We start from the raw sequence: 23,463 nt of genomic DNA on the forward strand, positions 1-23,463 counted from the left end.
TACTAACTTATTGGCTTGTAAGAACCACTTAAGGTCACTATACTGCATTAGGGGGAATTTAAAGTTTACACACTAAGACTAGAATAGAACCCTTCAGCTATATCCTGCATGCCTGTATATACCATTTTCGACGAAACTAACATTTTAGTGCATTTTCAAAAATTTATTGTCTATAGCTATTGAAGCTGCGTATGAGGCGTGAAACATGCATGCAGCTAGTAGTTCCCGATCATTGTCCAAGCCTATATTTCCAAGTGAACTAATGGTTTTCACCATTGGTAGAACAGCTGTCTAACCCATACTCCATGCAGCCTAAATCAGAGTATAGAGATTAACTCATGTTTTATTATAGAAGTGACAGAACTATAGCCAACTGTTCTGTTGGTGTGTCATGGCCTCTGGTAAGTGAAGATGGTAAATTGAGCATTCATATGATACAAGTTACACCAAAGTGATGGAGGTTCCCAGAAGCTTTATTTGTAGCCTCTTCCGGAGATGCATCATAGTGTTATCCTGTCACATACTGCTGGCAACTGTATGTGGATGACTACATGACACTAAGCCATGTCATAGCCATGTCATAGTGGTGACTCACTGTTCCATTAAAGTATTTGACTGACTGCTCCATTAGAGTATGTTTTGTTGTATTTTTGAAAGGTGGGGTCGAAAGGGACACTGGTGCCCACAACGCGTACACGAATTAAAAACCACGTGCAAATGCAAAACAGTGCAATGTTTAGAATTATATGTTTAATCATGCATTACTCGAATTTCACTTCCAGGACTCGTATTTCGTGGAGGGCGGTGCATTTTGATCAAGGCGTTGAGCTAGTACTGACTGGGAAGCTGATAGTGGAGATTTCATTGGGGGGACCAGCTGCAGCAGGGCGGACCATCAGCAGCAACTTTACATGGTCCGGCCGGACTACTTGAGGCGCGGTAGTTGGTCCGGCCGGACCACTTGCGGCGGGGGACCATCTGCAGCGTGACATGACACCTCTCTTGCTAGCAGAACTTGTAAGGTTGTAGCGGATCCGCCTGACTGACTAAGTAAAAACGGCATGCCACTGCCAGTATGATCAACTCAAGAAAATAAAGTTGGTAGCTACATTTAATTTATCACTTTGTAGGCAGTAGGTTCCTAGCATCATTGCATATCACTGAACACTGAACTCTGAACTCTTGTCACTTCTGAGTTGCGACTCTTGCGAGGTCACTATCACGTGAGTAGTCAGGCTAAATATAGAAGTGTGTGTCTAATATTTTCGTTTGGTGTCTGCCGGTTCTTCTACTTTTTCAACTACTGCATCTGATGTTGAAAGTCTAGTAAGTGGATAGCCGATGTTACATCGAGTTGTGTGACAGTTTTAGATTGTGTTGAGTGATGATCAAAATATAGCAACTGTAGTGTGTGGTTACAATTTAATGTGTACACCTGTATTACTGTATCTACATTACTTATTATAGTCACAATTGTTAACAAGCTTACCTCTAGCTATACACTGTTAAAAATGGGTTCTTCCATGAATACCTCTCAGGGTGTTATAAGTGCTGTTAGAATCAAGACCCTTAGTGGGTGTTTCACTTACACCCTTTAATGGTGTGAATAAAACACCCATGGGTGTTTCATGATTTTTAAAAGAAATGAATTACAACATAGTGCAATAGGACCTGCCTGTATCAAGCATGAACATGTATGTCTATATAATATAACTCTACTCTACATCAAGACACACGGTAGTGTGTCGTGCGGCCCAAGAAGCCGGCGCGCCACACCGTGAGTATATTGACAGGAAGAACGAAAACGTCATTTTCACACCTTTGTATCTCGGTGATCACTTATCTGATTGGAACCAAATTTGCTACACAGTTGCCCGCCAGCCAAGAGAGTCTACATTCCAAATTTGAAGGAATCGCTCCAGCCATTTCCGAGATACGAGCTGCCAAAGTTTCGTTTTTTTTTCTTTCTTGGTTTTTTTTTTTCTTCTTCGTCTTTTCGCACACTTGCAAAAATTGCTATAACAAGCAAACACGTGCTCCGATCGCCTTGCAATTTGGCACACAGAAAGGGAGTCCAAAGGCGAATCCTAGCATCAAATTTGGTACAAATCTGATGAATGGTTCAGGAGTTATGACCGATTATTCGCGTAAAACAAGATCGATTTGTTGTCACGCCTACAGGGTAAACCGCTTCATGGAATGAGTTGAAAATTGCTATGTAGATGGAGTAACCATCGTAGGAGTGCCTTTTGGTGGTTTGAAAGGAATCGAGATAAAGACCACGGAGATATGACACAAAACCCAACCTGTATCACAATTACGCGATCGATTTTTATGAATAAAAAAGTATTAGTTTTCACGCCTACTAGGAAAATCGCTTAGAGCAATGAGCTGAAAATCGGTGTATAGCTGGAATAATCTTCATAGAAAGTCCTTGCAGTAGTACAGAAGAATCGGATTACAAACCACTGAGTTATGATTCGAAAGCCAACTCCGTGTAGCAAATGCGAGATCGAGATACTCTAATAGAACAATCACCCTAATAGAGCATTCGGCTAATTTATTTACTCCATTATAGAATTTTATTACATCACAAGTTATTCTGTAGGGAGTTCAGCTGCAAACAGTTAATCTTATAGACAGTTCAGCAAGAAGACAGTCACCATGTGGAGAGTTAAGCAAATATATCACTATAGAGATTCAGAACATTACAAGTCACACTGAAGAAAGTTCAGCTATATAAAAAGTCATGCACTGTGTAGAGAATTCAGCTACAATTAAGTCACTCTCTAGAGAATTCAGTTACACAGAATTCAGCTACACACAAGTCACTGTGGAGAGAGTTCAGCTACAAACAAAATTACCCTTTAGAGTGATCAGCTACAAACAAAACACTTTGCAGAGTGTTCAGCTACAACAAATCAACCATTAGAGCGATCAGCAATGAACAAATCAACACAAATCTACCTGTAGAGAGATAAGCTAGAAACAAATCACCCTGTAGAGAGTTCAGCTACAAAAAAACACACTGTAGAGACATCAGCTAGAAACTAGACACAATGTAAGGAGTTCAGCTACAAGCAATCACCCTGTAGAGAGTTCAGCTAAAACAAATCAACCTGCAGTGAGATCAGCTACAAACAAATCACCTTATAGAGAGTTCAGCTACAAACAAATTACCCTGTAGAGAGATCGGCTACAAACAAATCAACCTGTAGAGAGATCAGCTACACACAAATCAACTTGTAGAGAGATCAGCTACAAACAAATCACCCTGTAGAGAGATCGGCTACAAACAAATCAACCTGTAGAGAGTTCAGATAAAACAAATCAACCTGCAGAGAGATCAACTACAAACAAATCACCTTATAGAGAGTTCAGCTACAAACAAATTACCCTATAGAGAGATCGGCTACAAACAAATCAACCTGCAGAGAGATCAGCTACACACAAATCAACTTGTAGAGAGATCAACTACAAACAAATCACCCTGTAGAGAGATCAGCTAGAAACTAGACACAATGTAAGGAGTTCAGCTACAAATAAATCACCCTGTAGAGAGTTCAGCTAAAACAAATCAACCTGCAGAGAGATCAGCTACAAACAAATCACCTTTTAGACAGTTCATTTACAAATAAATTACCTTGTAGAGAGATCGGCTACAAACAAATCAACCTGCAGAGAGATCAGCTACACACAATTCAACTTGTAGAGAGATCAGCTACAAATAAATCACCCTGTAGAGAGATCAGCTAGAAACTAGACACAATGTAAGGAGTTCAGCTACAAGCAAATCACCGTGTAGAGAGTTCAGCTACAAACAAACCAACCTGTAGAGCGATCAGCTAGAAACAAATCACCCTGAAGAGAGGTCAGCTACAAAAAATCACCCTGTAGAGATATCAGCTAGAAACAAATCACCCTGAAGAGAGGTCAGCTACAAAAAAATCACCCTGTAGAGAGATCAGCTAGAAACAAATCACCCTGAAGAGAGGTCAGCTACAAACAAAACACTTTGCAGAGAATTCAGCTACAAACAAATCAGCTTGTAGAGAGATCAGTTACACACAAATCAACCTGTAGAGAGATAAGCTAGAAACAAATCACCCTGTAGAGAGTAGTTACAAGCAAAACACCCTGTAGAGAGTTCAGCAACAAAGAAACCACCATGTAGAGAGTTCAGCTGCAAACAAATCACCTTATAGAGAGTTCAGCTACAAACAAATCACCCTGTAGAGAGATCAGCTAGAAACTAGACACAATGTAAGGAGTTCAGCTACAAGCAAATCACCCTTTAGTGAGTTCAGCTACAAACAAATCAACCTGCAGTGAGATCACCTACAAAAAAGCACCTTGTACAGAGTTCAGCTACAAACAAATTACCCTGTAGAGAGATCGGCTACAAACAAATCAACCAGTAGAAAGATCAACTATACACAAATCAACTTGTAGAGAGATCAGCTACAAACAAATCACCCTGTAGAAAGATCAGGTAGAAACTAGACACAATGTAAGGAGTTCAGCTACAAGTAAATCACCCTGTAGAGAGTTCAGCTAAAACAAATCAACCTGCAGAGAGATCAGCTACAAATAAATCACTTTACAGACAGTTCAGCTACAAACAAATTACCTTGTAGAGAGATCGGCTGCAAATTAATCAACCTGCAGAGAGATCAGCTACACACAAATCAACTTGTAGAGAGATCAGCTACAAACAAATCACCCTGTAGAGAGATCAACTAGAAACTAGGTACAATGCAAGGAGTTCAGCTACAAGCAAAATCACCCTTTAGTGAGTTCAGCTACAAACAAATCAACCTGCAGTGAGATCACCCACAAAAACGCACTTGTACAGAGTTCAGTTACAAACAAATCACCTTGTAGAGAGATCAGGTAGAAGAATTCACCTTGTAGAGAGTTCAGCAACAAAGAAACCACTATGTAGAGAGTTCATCTGCAAACAAATCACCCAGTAGAAAGATCAGCTAGAAGAAGTTACCTTGTAGAGAGTTCAGTTACAAAGAAACCATCATATAGAGAGTTCAGCTACAAAGAAATTACCCCGTAGAGAGTTCAGCTAGAAGAAGTCACCTTGTAAAGAGTTCAGCTACAAAGAAACCACCTGTACAGAATTCAACTACAAACAAATTATCCTGTATAGAGATCAGCTAGAAGAAGTTACCTTGTAGATAGTTCAGCTACAGCAATTCACCCTGTAGAAAGATCAGCTAGAAGAAGTCACCTTGTAGAGTGTTCAGTTACAAAGAAACCATCATGTAGAAAGTTCAGCTGCAAACAAATCACTCTGTAGAGAGTTCAGCTACAAAGAAACCGCCATGTAGAGAGTTCAGCCTCATACAAACCACCTTGTAGAGAATTCAACTACAACAAATCACCCTGTAGAGAAGAAGTTACCTTGTAGAGAGTTCAGCTACAAAGAAACCATCATGTAGGGAGTTCAGCTACAATGAAACCACCATGTAGAGAGTTTAGCTGCAAACAAATCACCTTTAGAGAGTCCAGCTAGAAACAAATCACCCCGTAGAGAGATCAGCTGGACAAAGTCACCTTGTAGAGAGTTCAGCTACAAAGAAACCATCATGTAGAGAGTTCAGCTGCAAACAAATCACCCTGCAGAGAGTTCAGCTACAAAAAAATCACCCTGTAGAGAGTTCAGCTAGACGAAGTCACCTTATAGAGAGTTCAGCTACAAAGAAACCATCATGTAGAGAGTTCGGCTACAAAGACACCACCATGTAGAGAGTTTAGCTGCAAACAAATCACCTGTAGAGAGTTCAGCTAGAAACAAAATACCCTGTAGAGAGACCAGCTAGAAGAGGTTACCTTGTAGAGAGTTCAGCTACAAAGAAACCATCCTGTATATAGTTCAGCTACATTTCAAGTCACCCAGTAGAGAGATCAGCTGCAAAAAAATATCCTGTGGGGAATAATGGGCATGTAATAAATATATGTATATAATTTGTATAATTACTAATAAAATCAAAAATAATTGAAGTACTAAAATTCTTCTTTAAGTTCTTTTCTTCTTCCTGTAGTAAAGAAAAAAACACATGGATTAAAAAAGCCCCAAAGCCAGCCATAGGCCGGCTTTGCAGTATACAAATACAAAAAGAAGTGATATCTAATCAAAAACAGCCAAGCTGTAAAAAAAGGTGCGGCCCCCATAAAGGCCATGGTGAAAAAAGATGTGAAATCCAAGGTGGCGGCCAAGAAATGGCTGTGATGGTAGGTTAATGGTTACATTTTAATAACGACAATTCAGGTGAATTTTGTGCCGCTTGGTCTTGGCACCAAATTCACCTGAATTGTCGTTATTAAAATGTAACCATTAATCTACCATCACAGCCATTTCTTGGCCGCCACCTTGGATTTCACATCTTTTTTCACCATGGCCTTTTTGGGGGCCGCACCTTTTTTTACAGCTTGGCTGTTTTTGATTAGATTATAACTCTACAGTAATACCATTGTAACACATACATAACACACCATGACACCCATTTTACTAAACACCTCAGAAGTGTACAATAATACACCCTAATGGTGTAAGTGTATGTAGAACTCCCCAATTAGGGTGTACTGGAACACCCCATTTTTAACAGTGTATACATAATATGTTAGATACGGTTTAATATTAGCTACATAATATTCAAAAAAGCTCAAGCTGGGTTACCATTAAAGCTGTTAACCATGTACTTATACAAGAAGTATTCTTGTGTTCTTATCTTCTGCAGCAAATTGGTCAATCACTTCATCTAGTGAAAGTTCCCGTGAAAGTTCCCGTGAAAGTTCCTTCTCGATTGAAAGCACCGCCAAGTTCACTAGTCGTTGCTGAGACATTGTTGAACGCAGATACGTTTTTGTACGTTTCAGGCAAGCAAAAGACCTCTCACATTCAGCTGTACTGACAGTAATTGTAAGAGATATTTGGAGTAGTTTGAACAACTCAGGAAATACATCACGTAAAGGTAAAATTTCTAAAATAACTTCATTTACACTTTCCAGCTCTTTATCTTTTAGGGCCCTCTTAGCTAAGGTGCATTCTACAGTTAAAGACTCCCTATCTAAGTGATATCCAGTGATGAGGGGCATTAAATGTTCTACCTCCAGAAAGTTAGGAGATTCGGGATGACAGCACTGGATTGCTTTCATCAATTTAACATTTTTGTTATCAAATCTCTTTTGAAATTCAGTTATCACTGTATCACTGCATCTAGCATTAGAAAATACAAGGAAACCCTGTACTCATCTGAACCTGTTGGTATTTCCAGTAGTTTCCATGACAATACCATCATCTAACCGTCTTGGTGCTCGCTGTTGGTGCTGTGGTCTCAGTGGTGTAACAGTGATGTTGTTCAACGCAGCCACATCATGGATATACTTATACATCTTATCCCACTCTTTATCACATCTAAACTGCTGAAGTGTTTCTAAGGTAGCAGTTACCAAATCTGCTGCTTTACCCATATCTATGCGTGTATTTTGCAGGTGGTCAGATAGTCGTTTTGTGTAGGATAAGATTCTCCAAACAATGATAAGTGTTGTGAGAAATTTAAACAAGTTGATTTGTAAATAAATTTCTGAAGCCTCAACTGCTTTACATCTATCATCACCATCTATTATGGATTGCAGTGTTGCCAGTATTGAATCTATTGTACTGCACACAGCATCAACAGCAGCATGCCTGCAAGCCCAGCGAGTGTTTGAAAGACGCTGCAGTTGACGTACTGGTTTGTGAGGGTGCAAAGTGGTTTGCTGCTGTATATACAATATGTGCACCTTACTGGATGACGTGAAGACATACAAAATTTCTAGTAATGCAAAAAATTCTGCTGCCTCAGGTACAGATTTTGTGCTGTCTACTAGAACAAGGTTGAGGCAGTGAGCATAGCAGTGTACGTACACAGCCATGGGTGCAACTGCTCTAATTCTTTGTTGCACACCTGAACAGTGTCCACTCATGACAGAAGCACCATCATACCCCTGTGAAACAATACCACTGGGGTCTAACCCATTATCATCCATGCTTCAGCATCAAGGAACTCAGCCTTAACATATGTCAAGAAATGTTCATGTATTTTAGCTGTGTTCGTGTCTACGTACCTTATAACAATAGACAACTGTTCTACTTTAGAACAGTCTTTAGTTTCATCTGCTAATACTGAATATACTCCAGCTCTTTTAACACTTGAACAAATTTTTGAGGTTACATTGCTTGCCATTAACCTTAGCAATGTACTCTGCATGTCAGTGGATGTATATGTAGCATTCCTAGGGCCACATTCTAACTGCTGGTGAACTATTGGATTGTGTTTTCCAATCAGATTCAGCAGCTCCAAAAAGTTGCCTCTGTTGAGGGAATTACAACCCTCCCTATGACCACGAAGTGCTATTTCTTGTTGGGCACAATACAATAATGCTTCCATGATTGATGTAAGGTAGTGTCAATTTTGCTTGATTTTGGTTGACCTATTTGAATTAGACCATTCTTGAATACTTGTTCCTTGCTGCAAGTTCAGTTTATATTGCTGCCATGCTACTTCTGAACTTTTGTGAGAAATGCTATTAGCATGCCGGCTAAGTACGCCATTCTTACCAGTAGCCTTCTTCCAGTTTCTGAACCCAATAACAGTAAAACTAGCTTCTGGTCTAGATATACCAAAACTTATAGTTGATCCAAATATGTGGCATGGATAACAAAAACATGCATCACGTTCTATGGAATACTCCAACCACTTAAACCTATCATACCAAGATGCACGAAAGCTTCTACTGCTGCTACCAAACTTTGTTTGTGGAAATATTGCATTCTTTGGTTGTGCTGGAGGAAAAGCAGCTGTCTGTGCTATATCACTAGGCAATGTAGGAATGGAACTGATGGTAAGTTCAGTGGTATTGGTTACTGAAGCAGTTGCAATGTTCGATGGCCCTGGGAGATCAGGAGCAGCTGTAAGCATAGCACCAGCAGTCATGCTGATGGGCAGGGTAACACCATCGTCGTGCAAATATCTCTCAGTCTCAGACTCACCACTGAATGTACCAGGGTCTTCATCTGAGCTGCTGTTAAAAAAAATAGGGGAATGGCAAACATATGGAGGAGATGGTGATACTGACACCCATTGTGCAACATAATTTGTTACTGGTACATGCACAGATTGCTGATTATTAGCAGACGCAGTATCACTGTCTATTATATTGCATACCTCTAACTCTGACACCTGAGGTCTTGGGACCTGGTTGTGCAAACCAGACTTCGGCGATGAATCAGAACATCCAGAGGTACACGACACACCTGCAATAACGGAGTCTGCATCTGCTCGAGGTTGTTTTGAAGTTGGTGCACCAAACAGCGTTACTTGGCGGAGTCTCGACATAATGCAAATATTTGTTACACGTGGCCAGGACTGCACGTGGCAAATCGTGGCAATTACTGTGAAATGTGCGTACGGGGGAAACCCCTAGGGATTCAGACATACCATATTTTTGGCGCATCATTTCAATGCTTGTAATGCGCAAGAAATCATTATCACGATTCATGAACGAGTTGAATGTTGTGTGTGCTAGCAATCCTTGGTGATACCACGTATAGTAGTGCACAGTAAGATAATTTGGGATGCGTGTCATTTACTGGTAAGCTTGTGAAAAAAAAATAGTGATGGGGGGGCAAATGCCCCCCCTTGTCCCCCCTTAGCTATGCCTCTGGCTATACCTCATTCCGCTGACCGTGTTGCAATCAGCAGCTACACACTTTCTTGGCATTACTGGAGAACAGATGTATATCTAAGAATCGAAACAAAGAATACTTTACCATAGGTAAAGAGAACATTATTATAAAGCGTTGCACACCTGTGATTTAGATCACAATGTGACGTATAGTGATGCTACTTCCGGAATAAAACCACAACTTCATAGATCGTGAGCTGCTGGCTATATAATGCATGTTATGTTAAAATAATACACACCACTCTTCATTATTATCAATAAGGTGTGTTTTAAGCAAAACCAAATTTTCTATTGGAGATGACCTTTAACTTTTCTTTTTTTCTTTTCCACAGGAAAGAAGAAAAGATGAAGCAGATGAATACTTTAAATATTTCTGATTTTAGCAATAAATGTACAAATTATATATATACAAGTACACGAAAAAATTGGAATTTTCAACTAGAGTAGGGACGACAGTACGTTGATAAAAAGTACTGAAACAAGTGCATAGGGGTAGTGAACAATACTTAAATACAGTTAAATAATAAGATGTGTTATATCCCTACTGTGCATTTCCATTATGGCATCTTAAGCACAGTAGGGATATAACACGTCTTATTATTTAACTGTATTTTAGTATTGTTCACTACTCCTATGCACTTGTTTCATAACTTTTTATCAACGTACTGTCGTCCCTACTCTAGTTGAAAATTCCAAATTTTTTCGTGTACTTGTTTGTTAACTTTTTTTGTAAATAATATTATTATGGCTGGTGACCCCACGCATACCGCATCTGAAAAGGCACCACGTGCCCCAGCTATATCAATTATCGTGTGAAAAGTGAAGTTACCATTACGCTTCGTTGTCAGCTATGTTCAACCCGTTACACAGCATTTTAATTAAGAACTTGTTGAAAGCATTTTGGGTCGATCTGAAAGCTTGTTTGGGTTAAATTGAGGCTGATTTTTGGGTGATATTATTTTGTGGGCCACGCCTACTCCTTTGTGGTCCCTACTATACAGTTACTATCATACTGTATGATAAGCCCTACTCTACCTTTTACACGTTCGTTAGCTATAACTTTGTTAACAATGATGTTACCAAATAAGCTATGCTTTCTTTGTACCTGTCATAGGTTAGCTATACAGTACACATTGATCATTATAGTGGGAATATTGTGAAACACAATAAGTAATTGTTGCACATAAGGACGATGCTGCTGGAACGACTGACAACTGACAGGGAATTGTGACAAAACATAATATGCAGGGTTTCTATGAGATTATGCACTTAGTACATTATTATTCATGTATTGAATTAGAAGTTTTGTATATGCATTTTACACTTAATAGTGTTAACAGCTTTAGATAGTTATTTGACTATTCCAATCATGTATGCATATGGTTTTGCTGACTGTGTAGACAATAGTAAGCACATGCAAGGATACATAAAGAAGTGTTAATACTGTAATAGCGAAGAATATGTTAGTCGCAAAGAAATGCGTTTAAAATGCAAGCAGTTCAACCTAGCTGCTAAACAACAAACACACTAATACTAAACAAGATGTCTTACGCGTGTATCTTGTCGACAACGTACGATAGGTCCTATATAAACCAAACGTCAAATCACAAACATATTCTAAAAGTTTGGTGCGATAACACATGTATTCACAATGATTATGGAAGCCCTATTGATATGGAAGCCCTACTGATGAGCAATGGCCACGATAAAGAAGGATCAAAGGAAAATCAGTAAGCAATAGTGCATACATTGTAGAATATTTAGAATACTAAAAGTTTCATCTCCATGAAATTCGAAGCATTTCCGCCAAAGAAGTAAGGCTGTAGCTGTAGCCAATTTTCCGCTACACTTGACTGAACGCAGCAGGCAGGCAGGCAGGCAGGCAGGCAGGCAGGCAGGCAGGCAGGCAGGCAGGCAGGCAGGCAGGCAGGCAGGCAGGCAGGCAGGCAGGCAGGCAGGCAGGCAGGCAGGCAGGCAGGCAGGCAGGCAGGCAGGCAGGCAGGCAGGCAGGCAGGCAGGCAGGCAGGCAGGCAGGCAGGCAGGCAGGCAGGCAGGCAGGCAGGCAGGCAGGCAGGCAGGCAGGCAGGCAGGCAGGCAGGCAGGCAGGCAGGCAGGCAGGCAGGCAGGCAGGCAGGCAGGCAGGCAGGCAGGCAGGCAGGCAGGCAGGCAGGCAGGCAGGCAGGCAGTGTTCAGTAGAAAATTCGCGAAAATAATTTTTTTTTAAAATTTCGTAACACCTAATCGAAAATGCTTCTGGTCATTCTGAAGGCATGTTTGGGGTTGGTTATACCTGACCAATACTGTCAAGTGGCCGTGAAGGGTTTGCAAAGATGATTTTGGCTTGATTATCTTTGTAGACCACGCCCACATCTTCGTCGTCCCTACCATACAGTACTATCGTACTGTATGATAATACATATATTTATTACAGAACTCTACATGGTGCATGGTTTCTTTGCATCTGAACACTCTACAAGGTGAGTCCTCTATAGCTGATCTCTCTACAGGGTGAACTGTTTGTAACTGAACTATCTACAAGGTAACTTCTCCTAGTTGATCTCTCTACAGGATGATTTGTTTGTAGCTGAACTCTCTACACGGTAACTTCTTCTAGCTGATGTCTCTACAGGGTCACTAGTTAGTAGTTGAACTCTCTACAAGGTGACTTCTTCTAGCTGATTTTTCTACAGGGTAATTTGTTTGTAGCTGAACTCTCTACAGGTGAATTGTTTGCAGCTGAACTCTCTGCATGATGGTTTCTTTGTAGCTGAACTCTGTACAGCGTAATTTCTTGTAGCTGATCTCTCTACAAGGCGATTTGTTTGTAACTGAACTCTCTACATCGTGGTTTCTGAACTCTCTACAAGGTGACTTCTTCTAGCTGAACTACGTAGTTGAACTCCCTACAAGGTAACTTCTTCTAGCTGATATCTCTACAGGGTGAATTGTTTGTAGCTTATCTCTCTATACAGGTTACTATTTTCTAGCTGATCTTTTGAATTCATTTCAGAGTGACTGCTCTATTAGGGTGACTGCTCTATTAGAGTATCTCGATCTCGCACTTGCTACACAAAGTTTGATTTCGTGTTATAACTCCGTGGCTTTAAGTCTGATTCTTCTACACCATTGAAGATCCTTTCTAAGATGATTACTCCATCTGTACAGCGATTTTCAAAGCATTACCCCAAGCGGTTTTTCTGGTGGGGGTGGAAAGTAGTCGCTTTTCTATTAGTTAATCTCGATTACGTAATTGTTACACACTGTTGGTTTTTTCGTTATATCTTCCTGGTTTTTAGCTCGATGTCTTTCAAACCACAAAAGGTTTGAGGTTCAATAGTTAACCTATTCACCCACCGATTTTCAGCTTCTTCCTGTAAGCAGTTTACCCTGTAGGCGTGACAACATATTGGTGTTATTTGTCGTGAATAATCGCTACTAACTCTTTGCCTGGTTATCATAATCCAGCCAAATTTGATACAGAGATGCGCCTTTATATCCCCTTCTGTGTGCTAAATTTCAAGGCAATCGGATATTGCGTTCGCATTTTATAGCGGTTTTTGTAAGTGTGCGAAAAGAGGAAGAAAATAAGATGAAGAAAAAACGAAGAAACTAGGCCAATTTTTGAAGTCAAATATCTCGGGAACGCTTGAAGCGATTTTGCTCAAATGTGGAATGTGGAGTACTGAAGTTGTAGGGAGTGTCCACAGCAAAAATCGTCTTGTTTCATCAAGGCAGCACAGAGCTACGGAGGTGCGAAAATTGCGTTTTCGTTCTTCCTGTCAATATACTCACGGGTGTTGCGCACCGGCTTCTTGGGCCACATGACACTACCGGTGTGTCTTGATGCATACAATTGTATACCTAGTCACATGTCCATCACTTACTGCTCATAATGATGGTGGTATCACATGTTCACTGGGAAATGATGGAGTTCCTTCTTATGAAGATACTTGTAGTTTCACATGTAACACTGGCTATGAGCTAACTAGTAGTGACACCAGGACCTGTCAGAGTGATGGGAGCTGGAGTGGTACTGAGGCAATGTGTACAAGAGGTATGTATGCAGTTACCGTATGTGGTCACCATAATATAATGCATAACTAGTTCCTTGTCTGTTGCTTACTGCTCCTAATGATGGAGCCATCAACTGTTCACTGGAAGATGATGGAGTTCCTTCCTTTGAAGACAATTGCAGTTTTATGTGTAACACTGGTTTTATGTTGGTTGGAAGTGACCATAGGACCTGTCAGAGTAATGGAAACTGGAGCGGAACTGCAGCAGTATGTACAAGAGGTGTGCTTTAGTTGCTATGAGTTAATTGTTAACTGTAATGCTATTCGTACTTGTTTAGTGCCATGTCCAATGCTTAATTATACTGAAAATGCCAATGGTCACTGTTCACTGAGAAATAATACAATTCCTGTGTATGAAGACTCTTGTAATTTCACATGTAACACTGGTTTTAAGTTGTCTGGTAATGAGAGTAGAATCTGTCAAAGTGATGGAAGTTGGAGTGGTACTATGACAGTGTGCACTAGAGGTTTGTTAATGTGATGAAATATATCTACAATTTATTTTGTTTCATTCTCTACAATTAGTTCCATGTCCAATACTTAGTTTCACTGAAAATGCATTTACATTTATCTGAATCATATACTATATGTATATTTCAGGGCAGGGTTTTAAAATTAAAGCTGTGTGTGGCTGGATAGTTAGCACATTTGTTATGGTAGCCAGGTCTAAATTTTTAGTGTTACCATTATAATTTATTTTCATTGTTTACTGTCAGTTCCATGTCCATTACTTGCTGATCTTAACAATGGAGTCAACAATTGTTTACTGGGAGATGACGGAGTTTCTTCCTATGAAGACGCTTGTAGTTTCATGTGTAACACTGGTTATGAGCTCACTGGTAGTGACAGTAGAACCTGTCAAAGTGATGGGAGCTGGAATGGTACTGAGACAATGTGTACAAGAGGTGTGTTGCAATGTTGTGGTACAAATTTTGGTGTGGAGTTAAAATTAGTGATTTGGCAAATGGTTACAAAATTGCCAAATTAATGTCTCACCATATTTCTATCATTTGCATTATAATATTATAACTGATTGAATTGCACATGAGATCAAGCTGTTGTACCTTGAAGCTTGTCAAGTATGGTGATGTTTAAGGTTGTATGAAATGTGTGACCAAATGGTGCTTCTTCAAATCTGACACAAAACTAATAGCTACATATATAGTTAACTAAAAAGGCGATACATGCCTCAGGCACACTGCAGCAGTGAATCACTTTATTTCCTATATCGAGTGGCCATATACTGCACTATGGACTGAACATACGTATCTCCATCTTTGTTTCACACGAAAGAGTCTTTCCAGTACATACAAGTGTAGGCAATCTTTTAATCTCTGTAGACAAAAAGTTATGGATCATACACATTTTACTATCACATGAAACTGAATTTTGTCAAATTAAACTATTGCCAAATGCAATTTATTAAGCAAACATCAAATATTTTGCTCTAGGCCTTTGTCAAATATGCCAGCATATCAAAAAGCATAATATAGGCTGGAGTGCTATGCCAGCATAATGGTGGTATATTAGGTAGATATTTCAATGTATGGAGCTTAGTTCCATCAATGCTCCCTAATAGAATAGTCAGTGGAAACTGCAATAGAACTCTCAAATGCGGTGTACATAGTTCCTTAGATCAATACTCTCTAATAGAACAGTCACTTTATAGTGAAATACTCTAATAGAGCATTCATTCCAAGATAATTGTCACAAATGTTGCTAACTTAGAAGCATAATGCAAGCATAGCAGGAATACTGTAAGAGAATAATGGGTGAAATATTTGGGAAATTCTTGAAAGCACTTTGAGCTAAATTGTGAGCATATTTGACTCAGGCCTATTTTGCTTGGCTGCTTATATGATATTATCATTTTGTGAATAACTATAATCTATTATGACATGCATTATAGTTCCATGTCCTTCAATTGCCACTCCTACTAATGGAGTTATAAATTGTTCACTGGGAAATGATGGAGTTCCTTCCTATGAAGACACTTGTAGTTTCAGATGTGACACTGGTTATGAGCTCAGTGGTGTCAATAATAGGATCTGTCAAGCCAATAGCAGCTGGAGTGGGATAATGGCATCTTGCTTAAGAGGTTTAGTCTACTGTATCTTAAATTTTTATATGTTAAGTTGTATATTAGTTTCATGTCCTGAACTTGCTGGCCCTGAAAATGGAGTAATCAGTTGTTTACTGGGAGATGATGAAGTTCCTTCCTATGAAGACACTTGTAATTTCACATGTAATACTGGGTATGAGCTAACTGGTAGTGGCAGAAGGATATGCCAAAGTGATGAAAGGTGGAGTGGTCCAATGACATTGTGCCCAAGAGGTGCGTTGTATAGTCTGAGAAAAAGAAATCATCAATGTATTTACTGTACACAGTACACACTTTATTAGATTTTGCAGTGCAACTTGTTGTAGTTTATTGCAGTGTACTGTACTATTGTGTTCAAGCCTATTTTTTTGTCCATGAATATATAGCTACAGCCATGATTTTAAGTGCATTTTGCTACAACTACTGTATGTAGTGGACATACCTATAGATATTTAGTTTTCTATCATTGTGCTACAATGGCGCTCTAAAACCTTCCAGTATTTGATACACATCTGTAGAACTCCAACTGTACTTAGCAAAATGGTGACATATATGTGATATTTTATGTAATGCTTTGATGTGGTTACTCAAAAGTTATGTAGCTTCACAATTGACTTTTAATGTCTGGTTAGTTCCTTGCCCACCGCTTACTAATCCTAATGATGGTGCCATCAATTGTTCACTGGGAGATGATGGAGTTCCCTCCTATGAAGACACTTGTGGTTTCACATGTAACACTGGTTATGAGCTAACTGGTAGTGACACTAGGACCTGTCAGAGTGATAGAAACTGGAGTGGTACTGTGGCAATGTGTACAAGAGGTGTGTTATATTATATACATCAGATTGTAAATGCTTATGCCATAATTGACAATATTGTTAGTCGTATTTTTATATTTTCATTTTACTGCTTAGTTCCATGTCCATCACTAAGTTATCCTGACAATGGATTGATTACTTGTTCACTGGAAGATGATGAATCTTCTTCATATGAAGATGTGTGCAATTTCACATGTAACACTGGTTTTGAATTAACTGGTAGTGATAATAGAACCTGCCTCAGTAATGGAAGTTGGAGTGGAATGGTAACAATGTGTACAAGAGGTGTGTTTAATACATAATTAATGTTGTTGGGAAATAATAGAGCCACAATCAGCCATTTTTCTCAAGCTTGTATTGTTCACTTGTCAACTGCTGTCCAGTGATGGTGGTTGTTTTGGTAGGTGTGCAAGGTTCCATAGTTCTCCTATACCATTATGCAATAGGACCAGTGATATATATACATGTATATGATTAGCCACAAATTGTGGCTTGTGATTGCATGAGGCTTTAGGGCAAAATACTTAGGAGTTCTCAACTTCAAAGCCACTGGGATTTATAAGACCATCCTAATGAAACCTTGCACTGTCACATCTCAAACTACAGTATAGCCTTGGGATGGAAGAGATACTCTTGGAATAGGGGAAAAAACTGAACATGAGTCTATCACACAAGACTCCCTCAATGTCTGTGCATTTCCTCTCCTGAATTAGTTACTGTATTCCCATAATCCCATACCATATATGTTTTTGTCTCTCTATTTATATATATATATATATATATATATATATATATATATATATATATATATATATCATACAGTACCATAGTACTGTATGGTAGGGACAACGAAGATGTGGGCGTGGTCTACAAAGATAAATCAAGCCAAAATCATCTCTGCAAATCCTTCACGGCCACTTGACAGTAAGCCCAAACATGCCTTCAGAACGACCAGAAGCATTTTCGATTAGGTACTACGAAATTTAAAAAAAAAAAATTTTCGCAAATTTTCTACTGCCTCACTGCCTGCCTGCCTGATGCGTTCAGTCAAGCGTAGTGGAAAATTGGCTACAGCTACAGCCTTACTTCTCTGACGGAAATGCTTTGAATTTCATGGAGATGAAACTTTAAGTATTTTAAATATCCTACAATGTATGAGCTATTGCTTACTGATTTTCCTTTGATCCTTCTTTATTGTGGCCATTGCTCATCAGTAGGGCTTCCATAATCATTGTGAATACACGTGTTATTGCACCAAACTTTTAGAATACGTTTGTGATTTGACGTCAGGACCTATTGTACGTCGTCGACAAGATACACGCTTAAGACATCTTGTTTAGTATTAGTGTTTGTTGTTTAGCGGCTAGGTTTAACTGCTTGCATTTCTAAACGCATTTCTTTGTGACTAACACATTCTTCGCTACTACAGTATTAACACTTCTTTATGTATCCTTGCATGTGCTTACTATTGTCTACACAGTCAGCAAAACCATATGCATACATGATTGGAATAGTCAAATAACTATCTAAAGCTGTTAAGACTATTAAGTGTAAATGCATATACAAAACTTCTAATTCAATACATGAATAATAATGTACTAAGTGCATAATCTCATAGAAACCCTGCATATTATGTTTTGTCACAATTCCCTGTCAGTTGTCAGTCACTCCAGCAGCATCGTCCTTATGTGCAACAATTACTTATTGTGTTCCACAATATTCCCACTATAATGATCAATGTGAATTGTATAGCTAACCTATGACAGGTACAAAGAAAGCATAGCTTATTTGGTAACATCATTGTTAACAAAGTTATAGCTAACGAATGTGTAAAATGTAGAGTAGGGCTTATCATACAGTACGATAGTAACTGTATAGTAGGGACCACAAAGGAGTAGGCGTGGCCCACAAAATAATATCACCCAAAACTCAGCCTCAATTTTCCCTTACAACGATGAGGTAGTATTGGTGAGGTAAAACTAAACACAGACAAGCTTTCAGATCGACCCAAGTTCTTGATTAAAATGCTGTGTAACGGGTTGAACATAGCTGACAACGAAGCGTAATGGTAACTTCACTTTTCACATGATAATTGATATAGCTGGGGCACGCGGTGCCTTTTCAGATGCGGTATGCATGGGTTCACCAGCCATAATAAAATTATTTACAAAAAAAGTTAACAAACAAGTACACGAAAAAATTTGGAATTTCAACTACAGTAGGGACCATAACACATCGATAAAAAGTACTGAAACAAGTTGGAGTAGTCCATGATATTAATTCACTGTAATACAATAAGAAGTGTTATATCCCTACTATGCATTTCCATTATGGTATCTTGAGCACAGTAGGGATATAACACTTCTTATTGTATTACAGTGATTTAATATCATGGACTACTCCAACTTGTTTCAGTACTTTTTATCAATGTGCTATGGTCCATACTGTAGTTGAAATTCCAAATTTTTTCATGTACTTGTATATATATGTGTGTGTGTAATAGTTATATCATGGCTGCGAGGGATTTTGTTGATGTATACACCGAAAGCCCGAGGGCCGCAGGCCCAAGGGCTGCGGGTGTATATGTCAGCAAAATCCCAAGCAGCCATGGTACAAGTGATATTATTACTTGGGGCGCACTCACCTAATAGGTGAAAGAACTAACGAGAATTCGTCCCATTTGTTTTATACAGTAGCATCTGAAGATCAATCGTGGTTTTAATAGCGTGGGCTAATAGCCATCAACACGTTGTCCATACGTTAAAACGTCATTAATACGTTACAATGTTTCAACACACAATGTTAGAAAACTTGCGATTGTGGGATGGAGTTTATATTGTTATCATTTTTGTACTAAGTTAAGCCAACTAACTTCGCTATTGGGACAGTAAGTAAGTTATTATATTAAGTTAAGTACTTAGGACTGTAAGTTACTAACCTATTTCAATGTAGCAGTAGTAGCTTTGCTGTTCTGTGGTCTGTTCAAAGGCTGATACGCGGCGGGTAGAAATACGCATCCACAATCGCCCAAACAATTATTTTATGCCTTCATTAACCTTTAGTAACAACCAACTACCCTATCTTAACAAATGTGCTAAGCTTAGCAACTACTACAAAAACGCGTCCCACAATACAAAGCTCTATGTCGCTCAATATAATGAGTCAAAGCGCATCGATTCTTTGAACTGGCTGGGTATCAAAGTCATTGGCAAACCGCTTTCCCATGATATTGCCCGGGAAATATGCGAGTTAAACACCGAGCGGCACCTTTGAACACCCACGCTAAAGTGGTATGTATATATGTATTTTAAATTTCATTATTGTTCTTATAACAATGTAGTTTGTGTATACTCTTTTTCAATATACTCACTTAATCCTAGGGGGTGGGCTTTGGGATGGGACTGACTTTTTTCCATCAGCTAATTGGCTAGTGCCATAGGCAGATCTGAGGGGGGGTCAAGGGGTGCTGTGCCCCCCCCTGGCCCTTCTCTTGCCCCCCTTGGACCTACAGTACTATATTGATACCAGAAACCAGAATCATGCATTCACACTGTAGCTATTCTGAAGTATAGAAATCCAGTGGGCAAATAGAAGACAATAGTTATAAATGTACTTTACAGTTATAGCTACACTGTACACTGTAAAGAAAGCAAGGCAAATAAATTTGAATTTTTGTGCAAAATAGAGATACTCTAATAGAGCAGTCACTACTCCAATAGAACAGTCGCAATTCTAATATTAGCAATTTACATTTTTTACAAATCATAACAACACTGGCTACTCCTTATTTTGCTTTAGTATACACTTTACCATCAAACAGGTTTATCTCAGAGAGGCTAACCAATCTTTGTATGTATCACAGCAAAACTCATGTATGGATACTAAACAAATACTGACTGATACTAACTCTGTATTCATTGAATTTTACTCAGTATCACTCTGTCTTGGAACAATGTTTGTCAAGTAAAGCTTAGGAAGAGGCAAAACTAGATTACTAGTCATAGTAGTAGACTATTAGTGTACAAATTTTGACAGAATTGAAACAATGGTCCCAAGATGGTCCCAAGACGGAGCAATACTGAATAAAATATGGAGTTAGTATCAGTCAGTATTATTTAGTATCCATACATGAGTTTTGCTGTGTATTGCAAAGCATACAGTTAGCTAAGTACTATAAAAAATGCTCTCAAATTCAAACCTAGGAACTCTAATTTTTAAAATTTTCTCCAACTAGCTACAGTCTTAAAAACTGTATGTCCATCATTCATCCAGCTATATGCTGAATAAAATTATGCAAATGAATAACTTGTGTACTATAATTCCGTTCTTATCCTCATAGTGGAATAATAATTATGGGTTGAAAATAGCCGACAATGAAGTGTAATGGATACTTCACTTTTCAGATGATAATTATTAGTGTGCAATAATGCATAATTAATTACAACATACACATGTGAGCTAAAACAATAATTATACCAATTATACAGTCAAGTTGGAATGGAGACGCTGGGCATAGTGGGGAAGGATGAATACAGGGTAAGGGGGGAAAGTGGGAACTGGTAGGTACTAGTGGATTAAATGAAGAGATGATTGAATGGTAATCATTGGGTTAGTGTGTAGCTTTAAAGTCAGAAGTCAGTTCGTCAACAGATACATCTAGTCTGGAAAGTGCTAAAGGTCTACTACTAATTGTGGGCGGATGATAAAGGGGCAATTCTAATGGGTAATTAGCTTGAAAACTAGAGTGCCTCAAATCATGTGGTTGCCCATCACACAGAGTTTCAGAAGCAATTCCATCAGCAACAACTAAAGGAAAGTTCACAGTATCTGGGGTGCTGAAGTTACCAAATGTGAAGTCTTCTGCTTTGTAACAGCGGCAATAGCCTCCTCAAGCAACTTAAAATCAGTTGGCCCAATGTTCTCAGTCATAACAGCTCCTTGAGATGATGCAAAAGTGAACTAAATGTGTGAATCTTCAATACCAACATCTTGAGGAACCACATCTTTGGGGTCCAATGAAACATAATCAACAGAGAGCGATGAAAACCTATTGGTGACAGGAAATGCAGAAGGAAAGTTATTATCAGACACTGTGTTATCCCTGCAGAGGCCAGATGATACTTTTGTCCAACTTTGTTCACCCACATTGGCACAGGGCTGACTGTCATCTCCCTCGACAACATCTTCGGGCAAATCCCCATCCTCCTCTACTGAACAACCCTGCAACCAATCATCCTCGGAGTGGGGGTGAAGTGCCCAAAAACGTAAAATCATTTTGGCATTATAACGGTATAATTGAACACTCAGCCATTCAACAAGGTGTCAAAAAGCCCTGTCTGTGGACAGCCCATTCCTCACAGTGGAAATCCAAGCAATCGAGCGAAGAATCTCTACACTTGAAGGTGTCCAAATACCAAAGTTATCCACTACTAAGGGTAAAAATTCACCTCCTGCTGCTTCTACTAGCGCCTTGTGCTTAGCATCTTTCTCCATCTCTCTTCTGAGAGCTGCAAACCCAGGAGTGATGGCTGAATGTGACAGAACCCCAGGCTGGAGGGCACTTTGAACAGAAACATTGATGTAGGTTGGATGACCATTGTAAAAATCCGGATGAAAAATATCACCAGGTCTGGCAGCAGATTCCTCAGACATCTTCTGTTCCTTCTGGACATCCAAATTATCCTCCAAAAGTGCATAATAAATAAGGTCACACAAAGCATTATGTCGTCTTATGTGAAGTGTACCACGTTCACATCCTATCAGGTGATCTCCAAAATGATCAACCATTTGTCCACAAACACACAATGGTGAATCTACATCAGAGAAACCTGGAATACCAAGCCAAAGCCGGAGAGCAACAACAAACTCAGCAGGTGGAATTGCTAACCCAAGTTGGGTGCATAGTATCACTTGAAGCCAAGCAAAAGCCAATCAGAGGAATCTGATAAAGCTAGTAAAAGAGCCCTATCACGTATACTCTGTTGAAGCAAGACTTCAGAGTAAAAATGCTCATCAAGATGTAACTGCAGATCGGTTTGTGAAGCAGGGGATAAGTTGAAAGTGGATGGAAGTAAACCAATCAAATTTTGCTGTGCTGTAGCTTCTCCCACCAACATGAAATCGCTATCTCTCCGGATGCCCAATAATTGACGAACTAAGTCCTTGAAGTCTGAACAATTATCAAGGTAAGCTGCATAGACCATGTCTGAGGCTAGACGAATGCCCAAACCTCCCAACCTCATAGAAAGAGTAGCTTGTTGCCAAGTGAGATCTGAAAGTGAATGGCGAACAACATGAGAAAGGCTAGAACGAAGTTGGTTGTCAAAATCTGAAAGGTGGATCAGCAAATGTGGAGGCACTGTGCGAAGGATATGAACAATTTTACAACAACTTAGACACTGACGCAGAAGTTGAAGCTCCATCTGAGGGTCTTCCAACCTAGGTAGTAAGTCTTGTAAACAATGAACCTTGTCAAAAAGGGAAACAGTAAAATCATCAAAGAACTTGGAACTGCCGAAAATAGGGGATCCCAGAAGCTCAACATCATCCGAAATTTGCAATGGATGGCTTACCTCCTGCATGGAAATGTAGGAAAAGATGGATCTCCACTTGGCCAAAAAACTTCACATTCTTTCAGGTTAAGGGTGAGTCCAAAGGATGGGCCTTGTGTTGCTAAGAGGTCCAATAAATCTGCTACAGCAGAACGTTACCCCACAAAAGTTTCATCATC

At 39.3% G+C, this 23,463-nt stretch overlaps 1 protein-coding gene across 1 annotated transcript in view; it reads left to right on the forward strand.

Moving 5' to 3' along the window:
- The window catches only part of LOC136241648 (uncharacterized), a 226,954-nt gene that overhangs the window by 57,738 nt on the left and 145,753 nt on the right, over positions 1-23,463 (forward strand). Inside the window, exons 4-11 of the mRNA XM_066032896.1 lie at positions 13,607-13,795; positions 13,846-14,034; positions 14,093-14,281; positions 14,531-14,719; positions 15,724-15,912; positions 15,961-16,149; positions 16,548-16,736; positions 16,830-17,018. Of these exons, the coding sequence (XP_065888968.1) occupies positions 13,607-13,795; positions 13,846-14,034; positions 14,093-14,281; positions 14,531-14,719; positions 15,724-15,912; positions 15,961-16,149; positions 16,548-16,736; positions 16,830-17,018 (1,512 nt within the window). The remainder of the gene's footprint in view (positions 1-13,606; positions 13,796-13,845; positions 14,035-14,092; positions 14,282-14,530; positions 14,720-15,723; positions 15,913-15,960; positions 16,150-16,547; positions 16,737-16,829; positions 17,019-23,463) is intronic.

This window comes from Dysidea avara, chromosome 1 (genome assembly GCF_963678975.1).
Source record: "Dysidea avara chromosome 1, odDysAvar1.4, whole genome shotgun sequence".
Classification (NCBI taxonomy): domain Eukaryota; kingdom Metazoa; phylum Porifera; class Demospongiae; order Dictyoceratida; family Dysideidae; genus Dysidea; species Dysidea avara.